Source organism: Carassius carassius, chromosome 44, assembly GCF_963082965.1.
Source record: "Carassius carassius chromosome 44, fCarCar2.1, whole genome shotgun sequence".
In the NCBI taxonomy this organism is placed as follows: Eukaryota; Metazoa; Chordata; class Actinopteri; order Cypriniformes; family Cyprinidae; genus Carassius; species Carassius carassius.
In genome coordinates, this window is record NC_081798.1 from 14,295,509 (window position 1) to 14,314,264 (window position 18,756).

General features: G+C 38.5%; 1 protein-coding gene across 1 annotated transcript in view; it reads left to right on the forward strand.

The window, feature by feature from the left end:
- Positions 1 to 18,756, forward strand: part of thsd7bb (thrombospondin, type I, domain containing 7Bb) — a 66,679-nt gene that overhangs the window by 16,800 nt on the left and 31,123 nt on the right. The window contains exons 2-3 of the mRNA XM_059538184.1: positions 3,076 to 3,228; positions 12,213 to 13,053. Of these exons, the coding sequence (XP_059394167.1) occupies positions 3,102 to 3,228; positions 12,213 to 13,053 (968 nt within the window). The 5' untranslated portion in view covers positions 3,076 to 3,101. The remainder of the gene's footprint in view (positions 1 to 3,075; positions 3,229 to 12,212; positions 13,054 to 18,756) is intronic.

Here is an 18,756-nt window from a genome sequence, read left to right on the forward strand (position 1 = left end):
CTAACCAAATGCTATAGTTTAATTGTAATGCAAAATCTGATACTTATCTAAACATTTTTGTTAAGAAAATAAAGTAATCATCTTTTAGAATATCTAAATGTATATCTAAATAAAAAAACGAATAAGATAGAGAAATCATGTCTAAAACAACAAAAGGAATCAAAAAGCCTTTCTATATAGGATATATAGGAAGCTATAGACAGCCTACAGGCTGGTACAGGACATTACACAAAAGTGGCTATTTTTTAAAGCCACTAGATGAAGTTCTTCTCCTGGAACATTTTTTTTTAGGCTGGCACTCTATTTTGATGTGAAATGCTGCATTTATTGAATTTTTTTTTTTAAATAAATATAAAATAAAAAATGATATATTATTTCTAATGGAAAAAATTGCTCATAAAAATTATATAATTAATGCAAAGTATCATAAAAAAATCTAAAAATTCTAAATAATAATCAGAAAACATTATAGAACAAAAATATATTTGATTGGTTATCCTGGGAAAAAGTAAAGTACAATTTTAAGGCTTCGCCCGTTTTCGGGCGGGAGGAAGCTAAGTGTGACCCATTTACGAAGAAGCCCAGAGGGTTAAATAATACATCCATAAATGAGTGCATGTTTGGAAAAAAGCGCTGAATTTAGTTCTCTCTGTTGTAAATTTGCTACATCATTAGTCTCGAGAAGCCGCTTTCATATTGCTGTTCACTCACCGGGTTGATGTGGTTGATACTCAGGAAATGCTCCAGCACGGCCAACGCATGTAACTTTTAACAAGATTCACTTGTTTAAAACACCCTATATTGTTTAAACATTTACTATATAACCATTATTTTGCTAATAAACATCTAAATAAATACAACTCATGTGTTTTAATTATTTAAATTATTAAATAGTTAATAGTTTAATAGTTTAAATTCTTATAAATTAATTATTTATTATCGCTGTGAGCGATTACAGTTTAATATATACTTCTGTGTAACTGCATAGATAAACCGTGCAGTCAGCAGGCATTTAATCTAGAATGACAAATTTTTTTTTTATAATTTTGATATAAGATTCCAGTTGAGAAGTTTTGTATCCAGTGAATTATTCTTGACTCTGTAGCTATTAAACAGCTTATAAACCTACTGTAATGGTAGTTTAAAATGAAGGTCATATGATTCCTGTCGTTTTTTTTTTTTTTTTTTTTTTTTTTTTGCTTATTGTTAATATTATTGTTTTTGCTGTTGATGCTGTTTATAAATAAAATGTTTTTATTGTAATATAAAGATGACATGAAAGACAAATTTTCAACACTTCAAAAAGGATGACTGAAAAGAGTGAAGTATGTTTTCTTTTAAAATGTAATTTATTTACTTTACTTACTTTATAACAGTTAATAAATACCGATTCAGCATATCGGTTATCGGGCACATAAACATGCAAATAATTGGTATCTGTATCGTTTTTAAAAAAATCCATATCAGTCAATCACTAGAAAAAAATATTATTATTATCAATAAATGTGAAGGGTCCTAAATTGTAGGATGATTCGGGTGTGTTATGCATGATGCAATATACCAGTATGAATAACTGGTAGTGATTTTTGGACTATCGTCTCCATCGCGGTAACACTCTCATATGACGATGCTGTGCTACGTGGTCGTGAAATCTTATCATTTGCACACGTTTTCAAGCATTGCAGTTTAAAAAGTAGTGTTTTTAAGCCATTGATATGCTATTAAGCCATTTCGCTATATGCATGCGCTATCTGAGAGTCTGTTTCTGAGCATTGTCAGAGAGGCGTGTGGATGTGAAGACGGTGCTCATAGACTGTGAGTTATTTTTGCCATTCAAAATGCCCATCTTTGCAAGTATCCCTGTAAACACAGTAATTTAGGTCTTAAAGCTGCAGTAGGTAACTTTTGTAAAAATGTATTTTTTACATATTTGTGAAACCTGTCATTATGTCCTGACAGTAGAATATGAGACAGATAATCTGTGAAAAAAAGCTCTTCTGGCTCCTCCCAGTGGTCCTATTGATATTTACACCGCTCCTGGTAAGAAACAACCAATCAGAGCTGCGGTCCGTAACTTTGTTTGTGTTCAAAATTTACAGAATGTATATAATAAGTGAGTACACCATGAATCCATTTTCCAAACCTTGTTTTTAGCCTGTCCTGAATCACTAGGGCACACTTTTAATAAGTGTTTATATTCTGACTATTTTAGATTGCTTCGGGTAGGTACCGTGGCAGAGTAACCCGTACCTTTGTGATTCTTCATAGACATAAACAGAGAGAAGTAGCTCCGGCTACAATGTTCTTCCGCAAGACGTAAGCAGTTCTGTTTATTAACTGCTAGAGCGTCAAAAGTTATGGACTGCAGCTTTAAGTGAAAGCGAATAGCCGAGAAAGAAAACACATGTAAAAGTATATTGGATGTGGGCAGCTCTTAAAGTGACAGCATTCTAACATTCCTGCTGTCTGCCATTCATATTATTCAAACAACAAAAGATAAAATCTCTCATTGCTCTTGAATAAATCACTTTTGTAACTTTAATTTAAGAAATACTGTATTTATTTAATTTACACAATGAAGAATATGCAGTTTTGTTTATTTGATTACTTCGTACAATGTATGTAGAATTTCTTATTTGTTCTACTGCAGTTTTTTTAAACAGTTTTGTTCTATTGCTTGTAAGTAGTTTCTTATTCTTATTTAATCACTGACTAAATACTTGTCTTCAGTGAGCTTGAGTTTGTTGACAAGAATTATGTCATTTCTATGGAATCAAAAATGTTGATATCAAAAAGAAAACAATAACTATATTGTGATATATATTGTTACCGTGAAATAAAATTACTCATATCATAAAATATGATTTTGCCCAGACCTTATCTTGATGGATAAATTATAATTTATTTAGATTGAAGGAGGATCTAGAAACCAAAATTTTACAGACTTTGACCAAGTGTTCTTCAAACCTCTTGTACCTGGTGTCTAATTGTCCACAAAACATAAGACATATACAAAATACCTCTTACATTTCTATAACTAACTAACTAGCTATTGTGTATATTTCTTCTCTGCAGGTTAGATACCAACAGGTTGACAAAAGATGGCATTTCTGAAGGGTGGGATTACCTTTGTCTTCTCCCTGTGGACTTCCCTCTTTTATGTAGCACTAATGCCCCTTCCACTGTTGGCAGAGGCACCAAAAAGAAGCCAGTACATCTGGAAAACAGGTGGGTTACCAGTATTTCCAACATTAGCTTTTTTCTTGGACGAAATTCATTTATGTTGCCCCTAGCTGAATTATGAGTGTTATTCTACCATGATTACTTGTTTCTGTCATCATTCACTCACTGTCATGTTGCAACAATACAAACCTGTATGGCTTTCTTTCTAGAACACAAAACGGGAATTTTTGAAGAATATGGCCACTATTTTTCACATGAAAGCGATTCATTGAAAATATATGACTCAAAAGATTTGTTCAGATACATCTCTCAATGGGAGTTGAGGCTTTCCATGAATATATAAAATGTTGTCTTTTGTCAAACCAAAGCAATCATATGGCTCCAGAAGACTTATAGGAATATAGTACACAAGATACTTTTATGTTGCTTTTTGGTCATTTTTGGATCCTGACACCCCAGTTCTATGCTTTTAAGAATGGCCATGATCACCTTTCTGAGCTCTGCAGAAGAAAACAAAGGTGACATCATTTTCATTTTTTCATTAATTGTTTCTGTAACAGCGCACAGGATAAATCTTCACACAGATAAAAATGCAACCATTATTTCAAGGTTTTGAGAAATGCTAAACACACAGCTTGTGTTTGTAGGATCCATCCACAGAATGAGCCAGAGAATTCAGACACATTTTTTGCTATTTCTCTGTGGTAAGATCCAGATGAAGAAGTCACTTTTTAGTATTGCACAATCGAATGTGTGAATGACACATTTCTATTCTGCATTCGATAGAGGAGAACAGAAGTGGAAAATAAAAAATGTTCCAGGTTGGATATTGATCCTTGTTGTCGCAGTTCTTGGATCAGCAGACATGTATGTACAGCACTTCAGAAAACTGTGAGACCATCTGCCTGTGTTATCTGTGAAGTCTGATCAATCTTATATCCAGCTGGAGTTGCACGGAGAATTCCCCATGTCACCATGGCAACAATTGTTAAGTCTGAGATTGACAGCTCACTAAGAACAGAAGATTATTACTTGGCCTATTAATGCCGTCCGGCGCATCCAAGCTACTGTGAGCTTACATTTTAAGATGCCGCAATTAAGCACTTCTTCAAAACTTGTAACAAACCATCCAACGTATGGATATGAGGAAGTTCAGGTAGGAAGTCCATACGAGGCAACTGTCATTCTCAGTTAATAAATACAGAAATGAGTATCCCTCAGTTTCTCTGGGACCAAATTGTGGGAGGTTTAGTTTATCTGACAGCCCTTGTTCAGATGAAATTATTCCATGTGAAAAAGTATCCAGTAACAGGGAGAGGAAGAATTTGGATGGTCATGAGATCTGAACATGGAGGTAATCAAAACAGCTTTTAAAAGCATATGTTTAGCACATTCATTTTTAGGTGTTATCATTAAAAAAATAATAATAATAATAAATAAAGTGGAAAATAATATATTAAAGTGCATTCTCAAAAATAATTTAAAAATATTTTTTGAAAGAAATAAATATTTTTATTGATCAAAAATTACAGTGAAGACTTGTTTTCAATTTCTCAATTTACAGTGGCAGAGAGAACTTAAAGTTTGTTTTTGATGGGGTAATTTTTTTGTGGTCTGTGCTGTCTTGCACGTTTGTTTATTTGTTTGTGTTGTTAGCATTTGTTGCACATGCATATTTTGTCAAACTGAAATGTTTTCTTATTTGCTGGTGCTTTTTCTATTTGCATGTGTTTTCTGAAGATCAAGTGCGTTAAGCTACGGTCTCGACCACCGTATCGACTTTGTATTTATCAAAAAATCCTGAATCATGCTTTTCAAAAAAAAAAATTAAGCAGATCAACTGTTTTCAAAATTAAAAACAATAAGAAAGGTTTCTTGAGTAGCAAATAAAAAAAATAAATAAAAAAGAAAATAAAATTTTATTTTGACATCAGGAATAAATTGTATTTTAAAATATATTCAAATAGAAAACACTTATTTTAAATTGGCAAAAAATGTTTTCAGAATAATACAATTTTTGCTGTTAATAAATACATAAATGCAAACAAATGCAGCCTTGGTGAGCCTTCTTTCAAAAACATAAAAGAATCTTACTGACCCCAAAAATTTTGTTTTAGAATGTTTATATTTCAGCAGAATGAATTCAAAAAAAAATTTTGAATAATTATAATAAAAAGAAATATCACAGTTTTGTTTTAAAAGATGATAACTAGTTGATGTATGGCTACCAATTGAGAGTTTATTTTAAAAGGTTGACTCCCTTTTGTAAAATTCAAACATGGTTTGATGGATGGATGGATGGATGGATGGATGGATGGATGGATGGATGGATGGATGGATGAAAAGGTGTCCAGTGTTGAGGCAACTGTAAAATGCTTAATGGACAAAGTGGTTATGATAAGGATGTAGAGGTTTTGTGTGAATCAGTGGTCAGGTCTAAGAGACTCTGAGAGAGTTTCCTCACATGCTGTGTGGATCGAAGAGCAGATCTGCAGGGCCATGGGGGTGATGATTCCTGGAATGTAAAATCGATACTGGTTTCATCCTGAAGAAGTGGGTCCACTTTCATACTGTCTATGAAGAAACGTTCATTTGTTCACCCACACACTTGCTTTTGTGCTCAAGGTCTAATTTTCTTCACCTTTTTTGTGTGTGTGTGTGTGTGTGTGTGTGTGTGTGTGTGTGTGTGTGTGTGTGTGCTTAATTTTGTTCAGTTTCCCTGTTCTGAAAATTAGAAAACTGTGTGCAGGCAAAAAAAAAAAAAAAAAAAAAAGCAAATTCTTCATTTTAAAGCACTCTGGTGGCTTGAAAACCTCATTTTGAACCAGTTTCCCTGGAGTTCTTCTATCTGACGTCACAATCTGGACAGATAATGACTGTGTCTCGCAAAACAAGAAGGTGAAAATTAACCTTCAAGAAAGAGATGAAGATGGCTAGCTTAAGGTGGTCTCAAAGCTAACAGACATGTACTAAAAGCCATAAAGGTGCTTTAATGCAGGAATTACTTTCATGTATCAGCCACATTCAACCTTTTCATCTACACTCTTCATACATAAATTGCAACTCACAAGTGCCTTAGGATTAACTTTAAACAGTGAAAGTCCTGATAACACATCCCCATGATGTTAAAAAATGCACAGTATATACATTTTTTGTTTATTTTATGGCATGAACAGAACCAAGAATGAAATATGACTGCCTATATGTTAAGACAGTGGTGACCTCTCACTCTATAAACTCTATAAACATTTTTGAGGATAGAATATGAGAAAAACTATTCAAAAAAAGATAGAGAATCTTTTTCTCCTTTTTCAATTAATCTGTTTTTCTATTGTATGAAAATGCCCACAGAAAAGAACTGAGCACTTCTTTAGCAGTGAATATTGAGCTTCTTTTGCTTTCTGTTTAATTCATCAATTACTGTAAGTACTCATTTCTTTCATTCTTTCGGTTCGATTGATTTACTGGGTGAACAAGGAGAAACCAGCACCATGTACAGCTGTACACACACTCATAGAGCCTTTCACAAAATCATAGTTGATGGTCATGAGATGAATGGGAATCCTATTAAATCAAAAGTCATTGTTCTCATAGTGGATTTCTCGTTCACAAAAGACTATCAAAAGGTTGGAAATACATAGAGACTAAAATGGATAATTGCATTCTTTATGACCATTATCTCTAAATCTGGCAAACTAAACTTATTTCTTTCATACTTGAATAGTAGCTCCAAAGTGTATACATTTATACATTTACACATACATTCACAGGAAATGCATTTATACTATAGTTCAGTGCTTTGGGCTCTATTGATTTCCATTTTATGGGCAAAAAGAGAAAGTACGTCATACGGGTTTGGAATGATACATTTTGGATGATGGTGCCACACTTTTAAATTAGCACAAGCAAAATGCATTGCATTTCATTACAGGTTTTAATTGATCAAACAATAGAAATGTTGCCCTAAATGAAAGTGGTTGAACGGTTTAGTTGTCAGAAGTTTTTAGGACATTTTCATACAATAGTTCATGTAATGAACTTTATTTGCGAGGACACCTGTTTACCCTGACAGTAAACTCATGTCATTCATGTTTTACATTCGAGCAAACAAAAATATGCCACAGAATTGTTGCTTTCCAGAGCAAGATCCAAAGCCTTTCACATTTCACAGATGTCAGAATCAACCAGTCCTAACCCCAGACTCCAACCGAACTGTGACAGACTAAAAAACGGCTCCATTTCCTTTGCTAAAGTGTCTGTGATAGGCAGAAAAGCACTGTAATTGTATCTGTGACCATCAGCAAGTAATTAATCTGTCATGTGCCCTATTGTTTCACCCAGGATGCATCCAAAAAGTGTGAGTGTCAGACTAGAACATTTCTTTACACTGTTGAGGGAGGATTTTGCCGTCTCCAGAGACCTCTGGGTCAGGAAATGTGTTTTCTTTTATTTTTTATGTGTAAACATCACTAATGGCCCTGACACTTTCAGACATCATAAATACATAATTTGATCTGTTTCAGCATAAACAATGGTTGAATTGTTGAGTCACGCTTGGTAGCATATGTACAGTACCAATGCACTTTTTCATTAGCAAGGCATGATAGCCCGTCTACAGTTATACTTAACTCTCTAATTAAGCTAAACAGATTTGGTTTAGCATTGCATCTACTCTTAGTCATCTACTTTTACATGTTACAAATATAAAACGTTTTAACATAGTTGTGTAGCATAGCATTACGGCATCTAAAAAGCTGTCATCTAAATTCCTGCAGTTACTGACCTAATATCTGGTTTACACAGATAATTTTTTAATGTATAATACATTACCGTTCAGAAGTGGGTCAGTAAGAAGTATTTTTTGTTGTTTGTTTGTTTTTTTAAATGGAATATTAAGCAAGGATGTAATTAATTGACCTAAAGTGACTGTAAAGACATTTATATGTTGCAAAATGTTACAAGAGATATATATATATATATTTTGTTGTTGTTGTTGCAAAACTGTTATTATTTATCGAAGATTGCAACACTAAAGTATTGGCAGCAGAACTGTTTTCAACATTGATAATAATAAGAATCAGCATATTAGAATCATTTCTATAAGATCTTGGGACAGAGCTTGGGTAATGGATGCTGATTATGTTTTGCCACCACAGTATTAAATTAAATTAAATTAAATTAAATTAAATTAAATTAAATTAAATTAAATTAAATTAAATTAAATTAAATTAAATTAAATTAAATTAAATTAAATTAAATTAAATTAAATTAAATTAAATTAAATTAAATTAAATTAGAAAACAGTTATTCAAAATCACTGTATTTTTGATCAAATGAATGCAGCCTTGTTGAGCAGAAGAGACTTGAAAAAAATCTTATCAACCTCAAATCGTAAATGTTCACATATATTTAAAATATGAATCGTTCTTAGATGCTTAGAGTGGGATTAATATCACATTACACAAGAATTTAAGATCTCTGATTATAATGCACGCTAATCATATTTCTAAGAATAAGAGAGATCTAGTTTTGTTGCAGTGCTGTTGTTTGCAGTATGTGCTTGGTGAAATCATTGCACTAAAGCACTAAGAAACTTTCCACAGCTGTTAGCTTGATATTTTATAAGCTGGCTGGAGAAGACTTCATCTCAGAGTATGCAGCTAACAATGCTAAGGTCACAGGTTAGATTGCCTGGGAATACATGTGCTGATGAAAATGTATAATTTTGCATTGTTTAAAGTTGTTTTTGACTAGAAGTATCGGCCAAATACAAAAACAATAAAAAGAAAAAAAATGGGATGAGACCAATAGACAGAGCTGTTTTCAGCATGCTGTAGTGAGGTGATACAGCAGTAGAGTGTTGTTTCTTGCTGGAGGTCTTTATAATGGAAGTACAGCCACTGAGGAATCCCACCATAGAGGAAACTCTGGGATGCTTGTGTGTTGTGGCTGATTAAAGCTTTTGAAAGTTTGAATAGTGGAAAATAACCTGTCTCGGGTGTGTTTGAACCAAAACAGCTGATTGGTGCTAATGAAATATATCTAGCAGTGGAGGCCGATTTGTTCTGCCTGGGGCAAAAAAAATGAAAACCTTTATGAAAACCAATTAATATTTTAACTCAAAGTTTGCTTTTTCCAAGTTAATAGGAATTGATAATGTGGATTCTCCCAGATAAGATATTCTACTTCAAACTGTATCTCTGTCTTTGTGCTGCCAAAATTGAGCAAAACCATTCCCAATCTTGCCGACAGTGACTTTGCTTGCGATGCCCTGGAAGTGACCTCATCCCATCTCACAGCTTTAAGTTGCTGTGACACCATGGGACAGGGTCCTGCTCGTATCTCAGTTCTGTTTCTGTCCGCCGGCCTGCTGCGTTTCAATGATGACCACATGAGAGACGGAGGGAGATAGAGGATCAGCTCCCCGTGAGACATACAAGTCAGTCTGAAAGTTGGAAGAAGCTTGTCACAGCTGTGAGGGTGATTGTGTGTGCGTGTGTGTCTTCCAACAAAACGTACTTTTCAAAGAATATTTGGATTCTTTAGAATTTTAATGTTGTTGCATTAGATGTCAAAATATCAAACCAAGAGGCATTTATTTATTTTAAAGACATAGCATATGCACACTGTTCACAAATTCGCATTCTTGATGTTTACGTGGAGAAGATTATATCATTAAATCAAAATTATATAATTAATTTATATAATTCCAACTTTTACAACACTGACGATATACTGTTTTTACTGCATTTTTTTTTTTATCAAATAGCCTTGGTGAGCATGAAATTTCAAAAACATAAAAAAAAATCTTACCAACCCCAAAGTTCTAAATGCTAAAGTGTAAATCAAATCAATATATAATCTTCTTCATACGGATCTGGAAAAATAATATAATGGATATAGATCTGCATTTCTGGTAACATGGTTTACACTGTCTTCCAGTAGAAAGGTAGTTAAAAGCTTCATATTTTCCTTGTTTTTCCATTTTCGCCCTCAAAATTGTCAGTTCAGACAGAGAACAACAGAACAACAACTAAAAAAAATATCTCTTTCCTGGTGCTATTTCTCTCATTGTCTCAGTTCAAAGCAATTATTCCCACATCTAAAGTCTATAATCAGCATGCCATCCATCAGAATCCTGATTAGCCGGGAGATCTCTGTGGTACAGGCCTCTGCAGTTAAAGTTTTACCTGAACCCCCTGCCTCCGAGTAAATTGATATTTGAGTAAGGAGGATGAGCGCACGAGCAGTAATTAGCACGCTGTGAGGACCGACAGTCTAATGATCAAATGTGTGTTTGGCTTTGACTAGAGGGGTTTGGCTGACCTCGGAGCTCATACAGTACTGATGTCACCCCATATGGCTCTGTCACATGGCTTTTGTCTGCTCCGTTGTGCATTAGGTGGCATTTAGAGGATAGCAGGTCTCTTTGGTGACCTCACCAGTGGTGTGATGAGGAAAACATGGTCTTTGACATCCCCTGAGGAACAGCAGCAATGATGTCAGACTTTTGCTCTGTGTTTGAAGCATCTGCTTCCTCTGCCTTCCCTCTCTCTCTTCATATCGCTTCTTTTTCTTTTTGTCACCTCATTTCTAATAGGGGATTATGAAAGCAGTTGTAACAAGTGGCCTTTGAGTTGAAACATTTATCACTAGGTTGTCAGGTAAAATTTAACATGAGTGATCACAAAGGATTGTTTTCATGGCTGTGAGGTCGGAAACTACTGTAACATAAGTCAAACACATATAGGCACATACAGAATTATTACTATAATAGGGAAAACAGTGTTCAGTAGTGTTAAAACAATGATATTATCTGAATTATGGCTTTTTTATATGTTCTATTAAGAAAAAATATTTTGGGGATGTGATTTTTTTTTTTCTTCATAGTTTTTTAGGAATAGTTTAGGTATAGTTATTCCTATAAAAAAATGACAAGTTTATTTTAAAGCTGTCATTTTTCTAACTTCCACTATTATATTATATTATACTATATTATATTATATTATATTATATTATATTATATTATATTATATTATATTATATTATATTATATTATATTATATTATATTATATTCCAAATTTTGGGTTCAGGAAGATTATATATATATATATATATATATATATAAAATTATTATTATTTTTTTACATTTACCAAGACTTTAATAAAACGTTAAAAAAGTAAAACACTTATATTATAAACATATTAAAATAAAAAAACTATTGAAACATAAATATTTGATAGCATTATACATGTTTTTATGGTGACTTTTGATCAATTTATTGCACTCTTATTCTTTATTTATTTATTTTAATTTTACTGGCCCCAAACTTGTAAATGTATTATATTATATTATATTATATTATATTATATTATATTATATTATATTATATTATATTATATTATATTATATTATATTATATTATATTATATTATATTATATTATATTATATTATATACAAGTTTAGGTTCAGGAAGATATTTTAATATTTTTGAAAGAAGTCTTAGGTAGTAACACAACAGTAAAAACACTAACATTGTGAAAATATTAAAATAACATTTATTTGTTTATTTGAAACAAAAATATTGTATAACATTATTTTTTATTAATTTAATGTATTTTTTATTTTCAGATAAATTTTACTGACCCCAAACTTTTAAATGTTCTATTCTATTCTATTCTATTCTATTCTATTCTATTCTATACTATACACTGTTCCAAAGATTTGCAGTAGCCTGTTAGAATCACTTGCTATTTCCATATTCTTAGCAGATTGCAAAATCCAGATTTTTGTCATTTTTTCCGTTCTTTTTCCCTCCAGTTCATTTATTTTGACAGCACCGTTCTAAAATGATTAAAGATGATTATCCTTCTTGTGTGGCTGAATCCAAATTTACAGTATTTCTGTGCTAAAGTGAGATGAATAGCGGCTCATCATTGTGCCTGTTTTGGGCTTTAATAGACAGTGATTACAATAGTAATGTAATTCACTTCATATCCTGCCTGCCTCTCCTTTTCTTATCTTAGGTGTGTGGGGTGTATGTGTGGCCAATGATTGCGGTTCGGCTGGGCTGCAGAGTCGCTCGGTGTGGTGTGTCCATTCTGAAGGCTGGAGCACGCATCAGTCCAACTGCTTTCCATCTGATCGCCCACCGCACCAGAGAGTGTGTGTGAAGATGTGCGAGTGGCAAAAGGATCTGTTTGAGTGGCGCTTGTCTCCTTGGGGCCCCTGCACCCCGAGTCCTTTCCTCCCAGCCAGTCGATGTGTGACCGCTCAGCGTGGAGTCCAAAGCCGAAATGTGGTGTGTGTGCAGCGTACCAATGGCACCACAGTGAGCCAACATGTGTGTGAAGCATTTTATGCAGTGCCAGAAGAAGAACAGGCATGTTTGTTACCCTGCCCAATCGACTGCGTTGTCTCCGCCTTCACCCACTGGTCCACCTGCAGTTGCACCTGCGGGTCGGCCCTCCAGCAGCGCACCAGACACGTGCTGGCAGCACCACTGTATGGAGGAGCAGACTGTCCCAGCCTCACCCAGACACGTCCCTGTAACCATGAGAAAGCCCACCCTGCCCTTTGTCCCTCCGACCAGCAGGAATACAGTTACAGTTTGTGTGTGGGGCCCTGGAGCCCTTGCAGACTTAAAGGGACAGCGCCTGTTGGAAAGACGACAGTGGACTTTGGTTTTGGGCTCGATGGGAAAAAAAACGTCATAGCTTCATACACCATCAAACGCCATGCTGAGATGAATTACAATCAAAATCATTATGATGAAAGAGGCCACAAAGTATCCTGGGAAATCACCATTGGCTATCAGACTCGGCAGCTGCGCTGTTCAAGGAATGATGGGAAGAATGCCATGCTAAGGTGATAATACTGTGAATGTACAAATTAATGGATGAATATTTTGAATGAAGTTTATGAATTCATCCATTTATTAACCCATCTACTAATCAATCTAATGCCAAATCATCCATCAATTCACAGATTGATCAGTCAGTGCACCTATTATTTTATTTTATTTTATTTTGTTATTTTTATTTACTTTTTATGCAGTTAATTTTTTCTATACTTTTCAAATTTCTATTTTATTTTTATATATTTCTATTTAATTTGTTATATTTTCTGATTTTAAATAGCTAGATCTCATTTAAATTAATTATTATTAATTTTAATTTAATATTCAGTTAATTAGATTATATAATTAATTCAATTAAATCTTTATTTTTAAATGTTTTCATATTTTTATATCACTTCATTGTTTATTTTTAGTTCAGTTTTTCTACTTTTCATTTTTTTTTATTTTGTGTTTATGTTATCTGATTTCTATATTTTATTTTGATAGTTCATTAATAATTTTGATACATTATTTTGTTAATGTTGTGGTTTAGTTTAATTTAGTTTCCTCAGCCCAGACAGGGTGATTCAGAACCCGTGGCTAAAAAAAAGACCTCTAAAATATTGATTCCATTTTAAATTGTTTTATCATGTAAGAAAAAAAAGACATTGTGAAGTGATACAGGAGACATGAAACTAGCACAACTATGAAAGAAATTGGCCAATTATACAGTTTAGGTTTTTTCAAAACGACAAAAAAAGTCCTCAGACTGCTGCAATTAGTCAGAAAAAAGAGAGTTCTGTAATAAAAGCTTTAAAAAACTAATGTAGATGTATTCAGAATCGACTGTGGTCAAACAGAGCAGCAATGAGGACTCATTACTCATCTGACCATGAATAAATGATACAGGGCTATTAGCAGACAGTTATGCAACAATGTTATGCAATAAATTTACTTGTTTTATTAAATGCCTCTCCACAGTGAGGATATTAGAGTCTTCTGTATTCAGCCCTGCCATCCTGCGAGTGCAGACCCGTTTTACCATGATGCTGTTTGCATCAAAGAACATTCTGGTATTTATGTATGCGTTACTGGTTACACTTTCAAATAACAGAATCTAAATTTTACTTTCTGTTGTGGCGAGACAGAAAAGAGAGAAGACTTTACACCTTTTCTTTTTCCAGCTGGGGGTAGATCCCACGCCGGCTGCTTTTTATTAATTTTTCATTAGATTTTAATTGAAATAGTACCTGTTGCTCCTAGAAAACGACAATAATAAGCTCCAGAGAGAGCAGTGTGTTGTAATGAAAATGAAAAATTAAGAAACGGTTCTGAAAATATCCACATCCTGTCGAGCATGCTATTGGACAGCGGAAATCATACTCGGTTACTAACGTAACCTCGGTTCCCTGAGATGAGGGAACGAGTACTGCGTAAGCTAGCTTACGCTATGGGAAAAGGTCCCCTTTTCTCGAGAATATGAAGCCAAAAATTATCCTTAATTTTTAAATAATGTAAAACGCAGTGCTGCAGCACAGCAGACCTAAGCGAAGCGGCTCGCGCGCTTATTGGCTGTGCTGTGGCAACTGCAGCAACCTATGGTGAGGCGGCGGAGAGGAACGAACCAATGGGGGCGCTTCGCGCCCATTGGATGTCAGAGCGCGCCAAAATAGGCGTGGCTGGAACTATATAAGCCACCGCTTCGCCATAGGGATCAGATTTCATCTCCTTCAGCGATCTCACCTGCACTTCGCTGTCTTCTCCGGAGAAGCCTCTACACGCCGTCGAAAAGCCTCTCAGCGGGATAGCACTGCAACGCAGATCTGAGGACGTCGGCTCGTGCTTCATCTCGACGCCGCCTTCAGCACTCGCTTCCTGCTGCGCCATCCGGCGTGACTATATCCTTTATAAAGCTAGTGTGTTTGCCTGAGCCGGCAAACCGGTCTGAGCACATAGCACGGCAGGTTACGCAGTACTCGTTCCCTCATCTCAGGGAACTGAGGTTACGTTAGTAACCGAGTACGTTCCCTTTCGAGAGTACTCTCGTACTGCGTAAGCTAGCTTACGCTATGGGAACACAATGTAAAACGCCGTGCGTGCTCGGGAACTTCGACCTGTCACAGCCCGAGGCGAGAGCCCGGGGCTTTATAGCAGGAGAAATCCCAGTCCCAACAGCCAACCTTAGTGAGCTTTATATAGGGAACGAAAAAAGGGGGACGTGATAAGGCTTAGCACGTCTATATAGAAAGTACCCTGGCCTGCAGGGCAGGGACTTGCAGATTATAGAATCTAATAAATGTGGACGGAGAGGCCCAGCCTGCCGCCGCACAGATATCATCCAGTGGTATCCCGCAGGGCCACGCCCATGACGAGGCCATACCTCGGGTGGAATGGGCTCTGATGCCGAACGGGCAGTGAAGGCCTTTAGATTTGTAAGCCAGCGAGATAGTGTCTACTATCCATCGCGATAGGCTCTGCTTCGTGGTGGCGAGACCTCGGGTGCGCCCACCAAAGCATATGAAGAGCTGGTCCGACCTCCTGAATGAGGCGGAGCGCGCAATATAGGTTTTGAGAGCCCTGACGGGGCAGATGAAGCTCGCGTTGCTTTCGTCGCTTTGCGAGGAAAGGGCTGACAGCGAGATGACCTGTGCTCTGAAGCCGTGTCTTGGTCTGAGAATGACTCTGGAGTCATTAGGCCCAAACTCGAGACAGTCAGCGCTTACAGATAGCGCATGTAAATCCCCCACTCGCTTGACTGAGGCCAGAGCCAGTAGAAAAGCGGTTTTGAACGAAAGAAGCTTCATATCGACAGACTGAAGCGGTTCAAAAGGGGGGCCCTTTAAGGCCTCTAGGACCGTAGACAGGTCCCAGGAAGGGATTGAAGGGGGTCGGGGAGGGTTCATCCGACGAGCTCCCTTAAGGAAACGAATGACCAGTTCGTTTTTTCCCAGTGATAGGCCGGCCACCGGAGCATGAGAAGCTGCAATGGCTGCCACATACACTTTGAGCGTAGACGGGGATCTAAACGCTCCTGTAGGAAGGAGAGTATCTCCGTCACGTCACATAAGTGAGGGTCTAGGTTCCGTGTCCCGCACCAGGTGGAGAACACTGACCATTTCTGCGCGTAAAGGCGCCTGGTTGAGGGCGCTCTGGCTTCCGTAATGGTCTTTAACACTCCCTCAGGGAGGTTCCCGGGTACCCGTTGAGGGGCCATACATAAAGGGCCCAAAGTTCGGGGTGGGGATGCCAGAGCGCGCCCTTCAGCTGCGTGAGGAGATCTTTCCGGAGCGGTATTGGCCATGGGGCTGTACTGGACAGCTGCATCAGCTCGGAGAACCAAGGTTGGGTCGTCCAGAGTGGGGCTACTAGCAGCATAGCACATCTGCTCTTCCTGACCCGATCGATGACCTGCGGTAGCATCGCGACCGGTGGGAAGGCATAAAGCGGGCGTCTGGGCCAATCGAGGGCCAGCGCGTCCCTGCTCTTTGAAAAATATATTGGGCAATGAGTGTTGTCTTCTGAGGCGAAGAGGTCGACCTCTGCCCTGCCGAAGATGCTCCACATCAACTGAACCGTTTGTGGGTGAAGAGACCACTCCCCAGGGGGAACATTCGCCCTGGAAAGCATGTCTGGGCCCCGGTTCAGGATGCCAGGTACATGCGCTGCCTGTAGCGAGCGCAGATTGTAATGTGCCCATGTCAGAAGACGTTCGGTCAGGGTGTGCAAGGTTTTTGACCTGACACCACCCTGGCGATTTATGTAGGCCACCACTGACATGCTGTCTGATCTGACCAGAACGTAGTGGCCCTTTAAAAATGGGAGGAAAGCTTTCAGGGATAGTTCGACCGCTATCATCTCCAGACAGTTTATGTGTAACAGTCGCTCCGGGCTCGACCAGAGGCCGGAGGCAGACCTGCCCTCGTACAGGGCGCCCCAACCGAGGTTGGATGCATCTGTCGAGACTACTTTCCATTTCGAGACAGCGCCCGTGCTTACGCCTAACTGATACCAGTTGGCTATTTTCCAAGGGGCCAGAGCTGTGATGCAGCCGTGGGTCACCTTGATGCGCGCGCGGCCGGAAATCCAGGCGCGCGCTGGAACACGGTCTCTCAACCAGCGTTGTAGTGGGCGCATGCGCAGCAGGCCCAGTTTGAGAACCGCAGAGGCTGATGCCATCAGACCTAGCATTTCTTGAAATCGTTTGAGCGGGTAAAGAGACCCGGCTTTGAACGACACGGCTAGATGCTGAATAGTGAGAGCGCGCTGTGACGTCAGACGCGCTGTACACGTCACAGTTTCTATGTCTATCCCCAAAAAGGAAATCCTCTGGCTGGGAGACAGAGCGCTCTTGACAGTGTTGATCGTGAGACCCAGGCATTCTAAATGGCTGAGGATCCAGGATCTGTGTGTCGTCAGTAGTTCCTCGGAATGGGCTAAAACTAGCCAGTCGTCGAGGTAGTTCAATACTCGCACTCCCCGCATTCTCAGGGGTGCGAGAGCGGCATCCATGCACCGTGTAAACATACGGGGCGCTCCGGAGAGGCCGAATGGAAGAACCATGTACTGATAAGTCTGCCCCTCGAAGGCGAATCTCAAGAATGGCCTGTGATGAGGTGCTATTTGAATGTGAAAGTAAGCGTCTTTCAGATCCACTGAGAAAAACCAACCCTCGGGCGAATTTGCGCGAGTATTTGTTTGGTAGTTAACATTTTGAACGATTGCGCCATAAGCGCTTTGTTCAAACGTCTGAGATCTAGGATGGGTCTGAGACCGCCATCCTTTTTTGGTACGAGGAAGTAGCGGCTGTAAAAGCCTGACTCGCGCTGCGCAGGGGGGACAGTTTCTATCGCCCCTTTTGCAAGAAGGTTTATCAGTTCGGCGCGAAGGACGTGTGTCATTTCGCTTTTCACTTTCTTTTCGACCACGGCGCGAAAGCGCGGCGGTCTGCGAGCGAACTGGAGCGAGTAACCTCGTTTTATTATATTCAAAACCCAATTTGATATGCCGGGGATGGCCTGCCATGCAGCGGCTCGTGCGGCTATGGGTTGAATGTGCTTCGGGCACTGGCCGCCTGTTATGAGGGGACCAGTAGCTCGAGTATGCTGTGCTTGGGACACTGTGGTGACAGCGCTTATTTGTAGGGTTGCGCACTGAGAAGTGGGCACGCGCGCTACATTTAGAGCACCTCCGGCGCGAGCGGGAAGGTGGGCATGAAAGGGGACCCGAGTGTGTTTTTGTGACACTTGGGGGAGTGTGTATACATGTAGAGGTGCGTACTGTGTAGTGGGCACACTGCCTACATAGAAAAAGCTCTTTTTGTGCTTTATTGAGGTCGCCGTGAAAACAGCGTTTGTGTGCAGGCGTGCGTGCATTGTAACAGGCTCATTTACTGCAGTATAGACATCTCCAACCGCCTTTAGTGAGGGGATTGGAGGAAGTATGTGAGGTTTCTTGTGTGGTGGTCCGGCCGCAGCGGGACTTAACCACGGTCTTTTCAGCACGAAGGTCAGGAGGGCTCGGGGTTCAGTACAATCCTGGGCCGAGGTCCCCGTCTCTCTGGCGGTTTGCGGCTCATAGAGCGAGAGCGGTGCTGGGTTTTGGTCGCTGGGCGAGACTGTAAGTCTGGCTGCGATGGCTTCGAGGTCTGAGGGGGCGGCGCATTTCTACGGCGTCCCGCAGCAGAGCTAGAGCGTTTCGGCAGGAAGTGTCTCATTGCTTGTGACGTCTTCTGA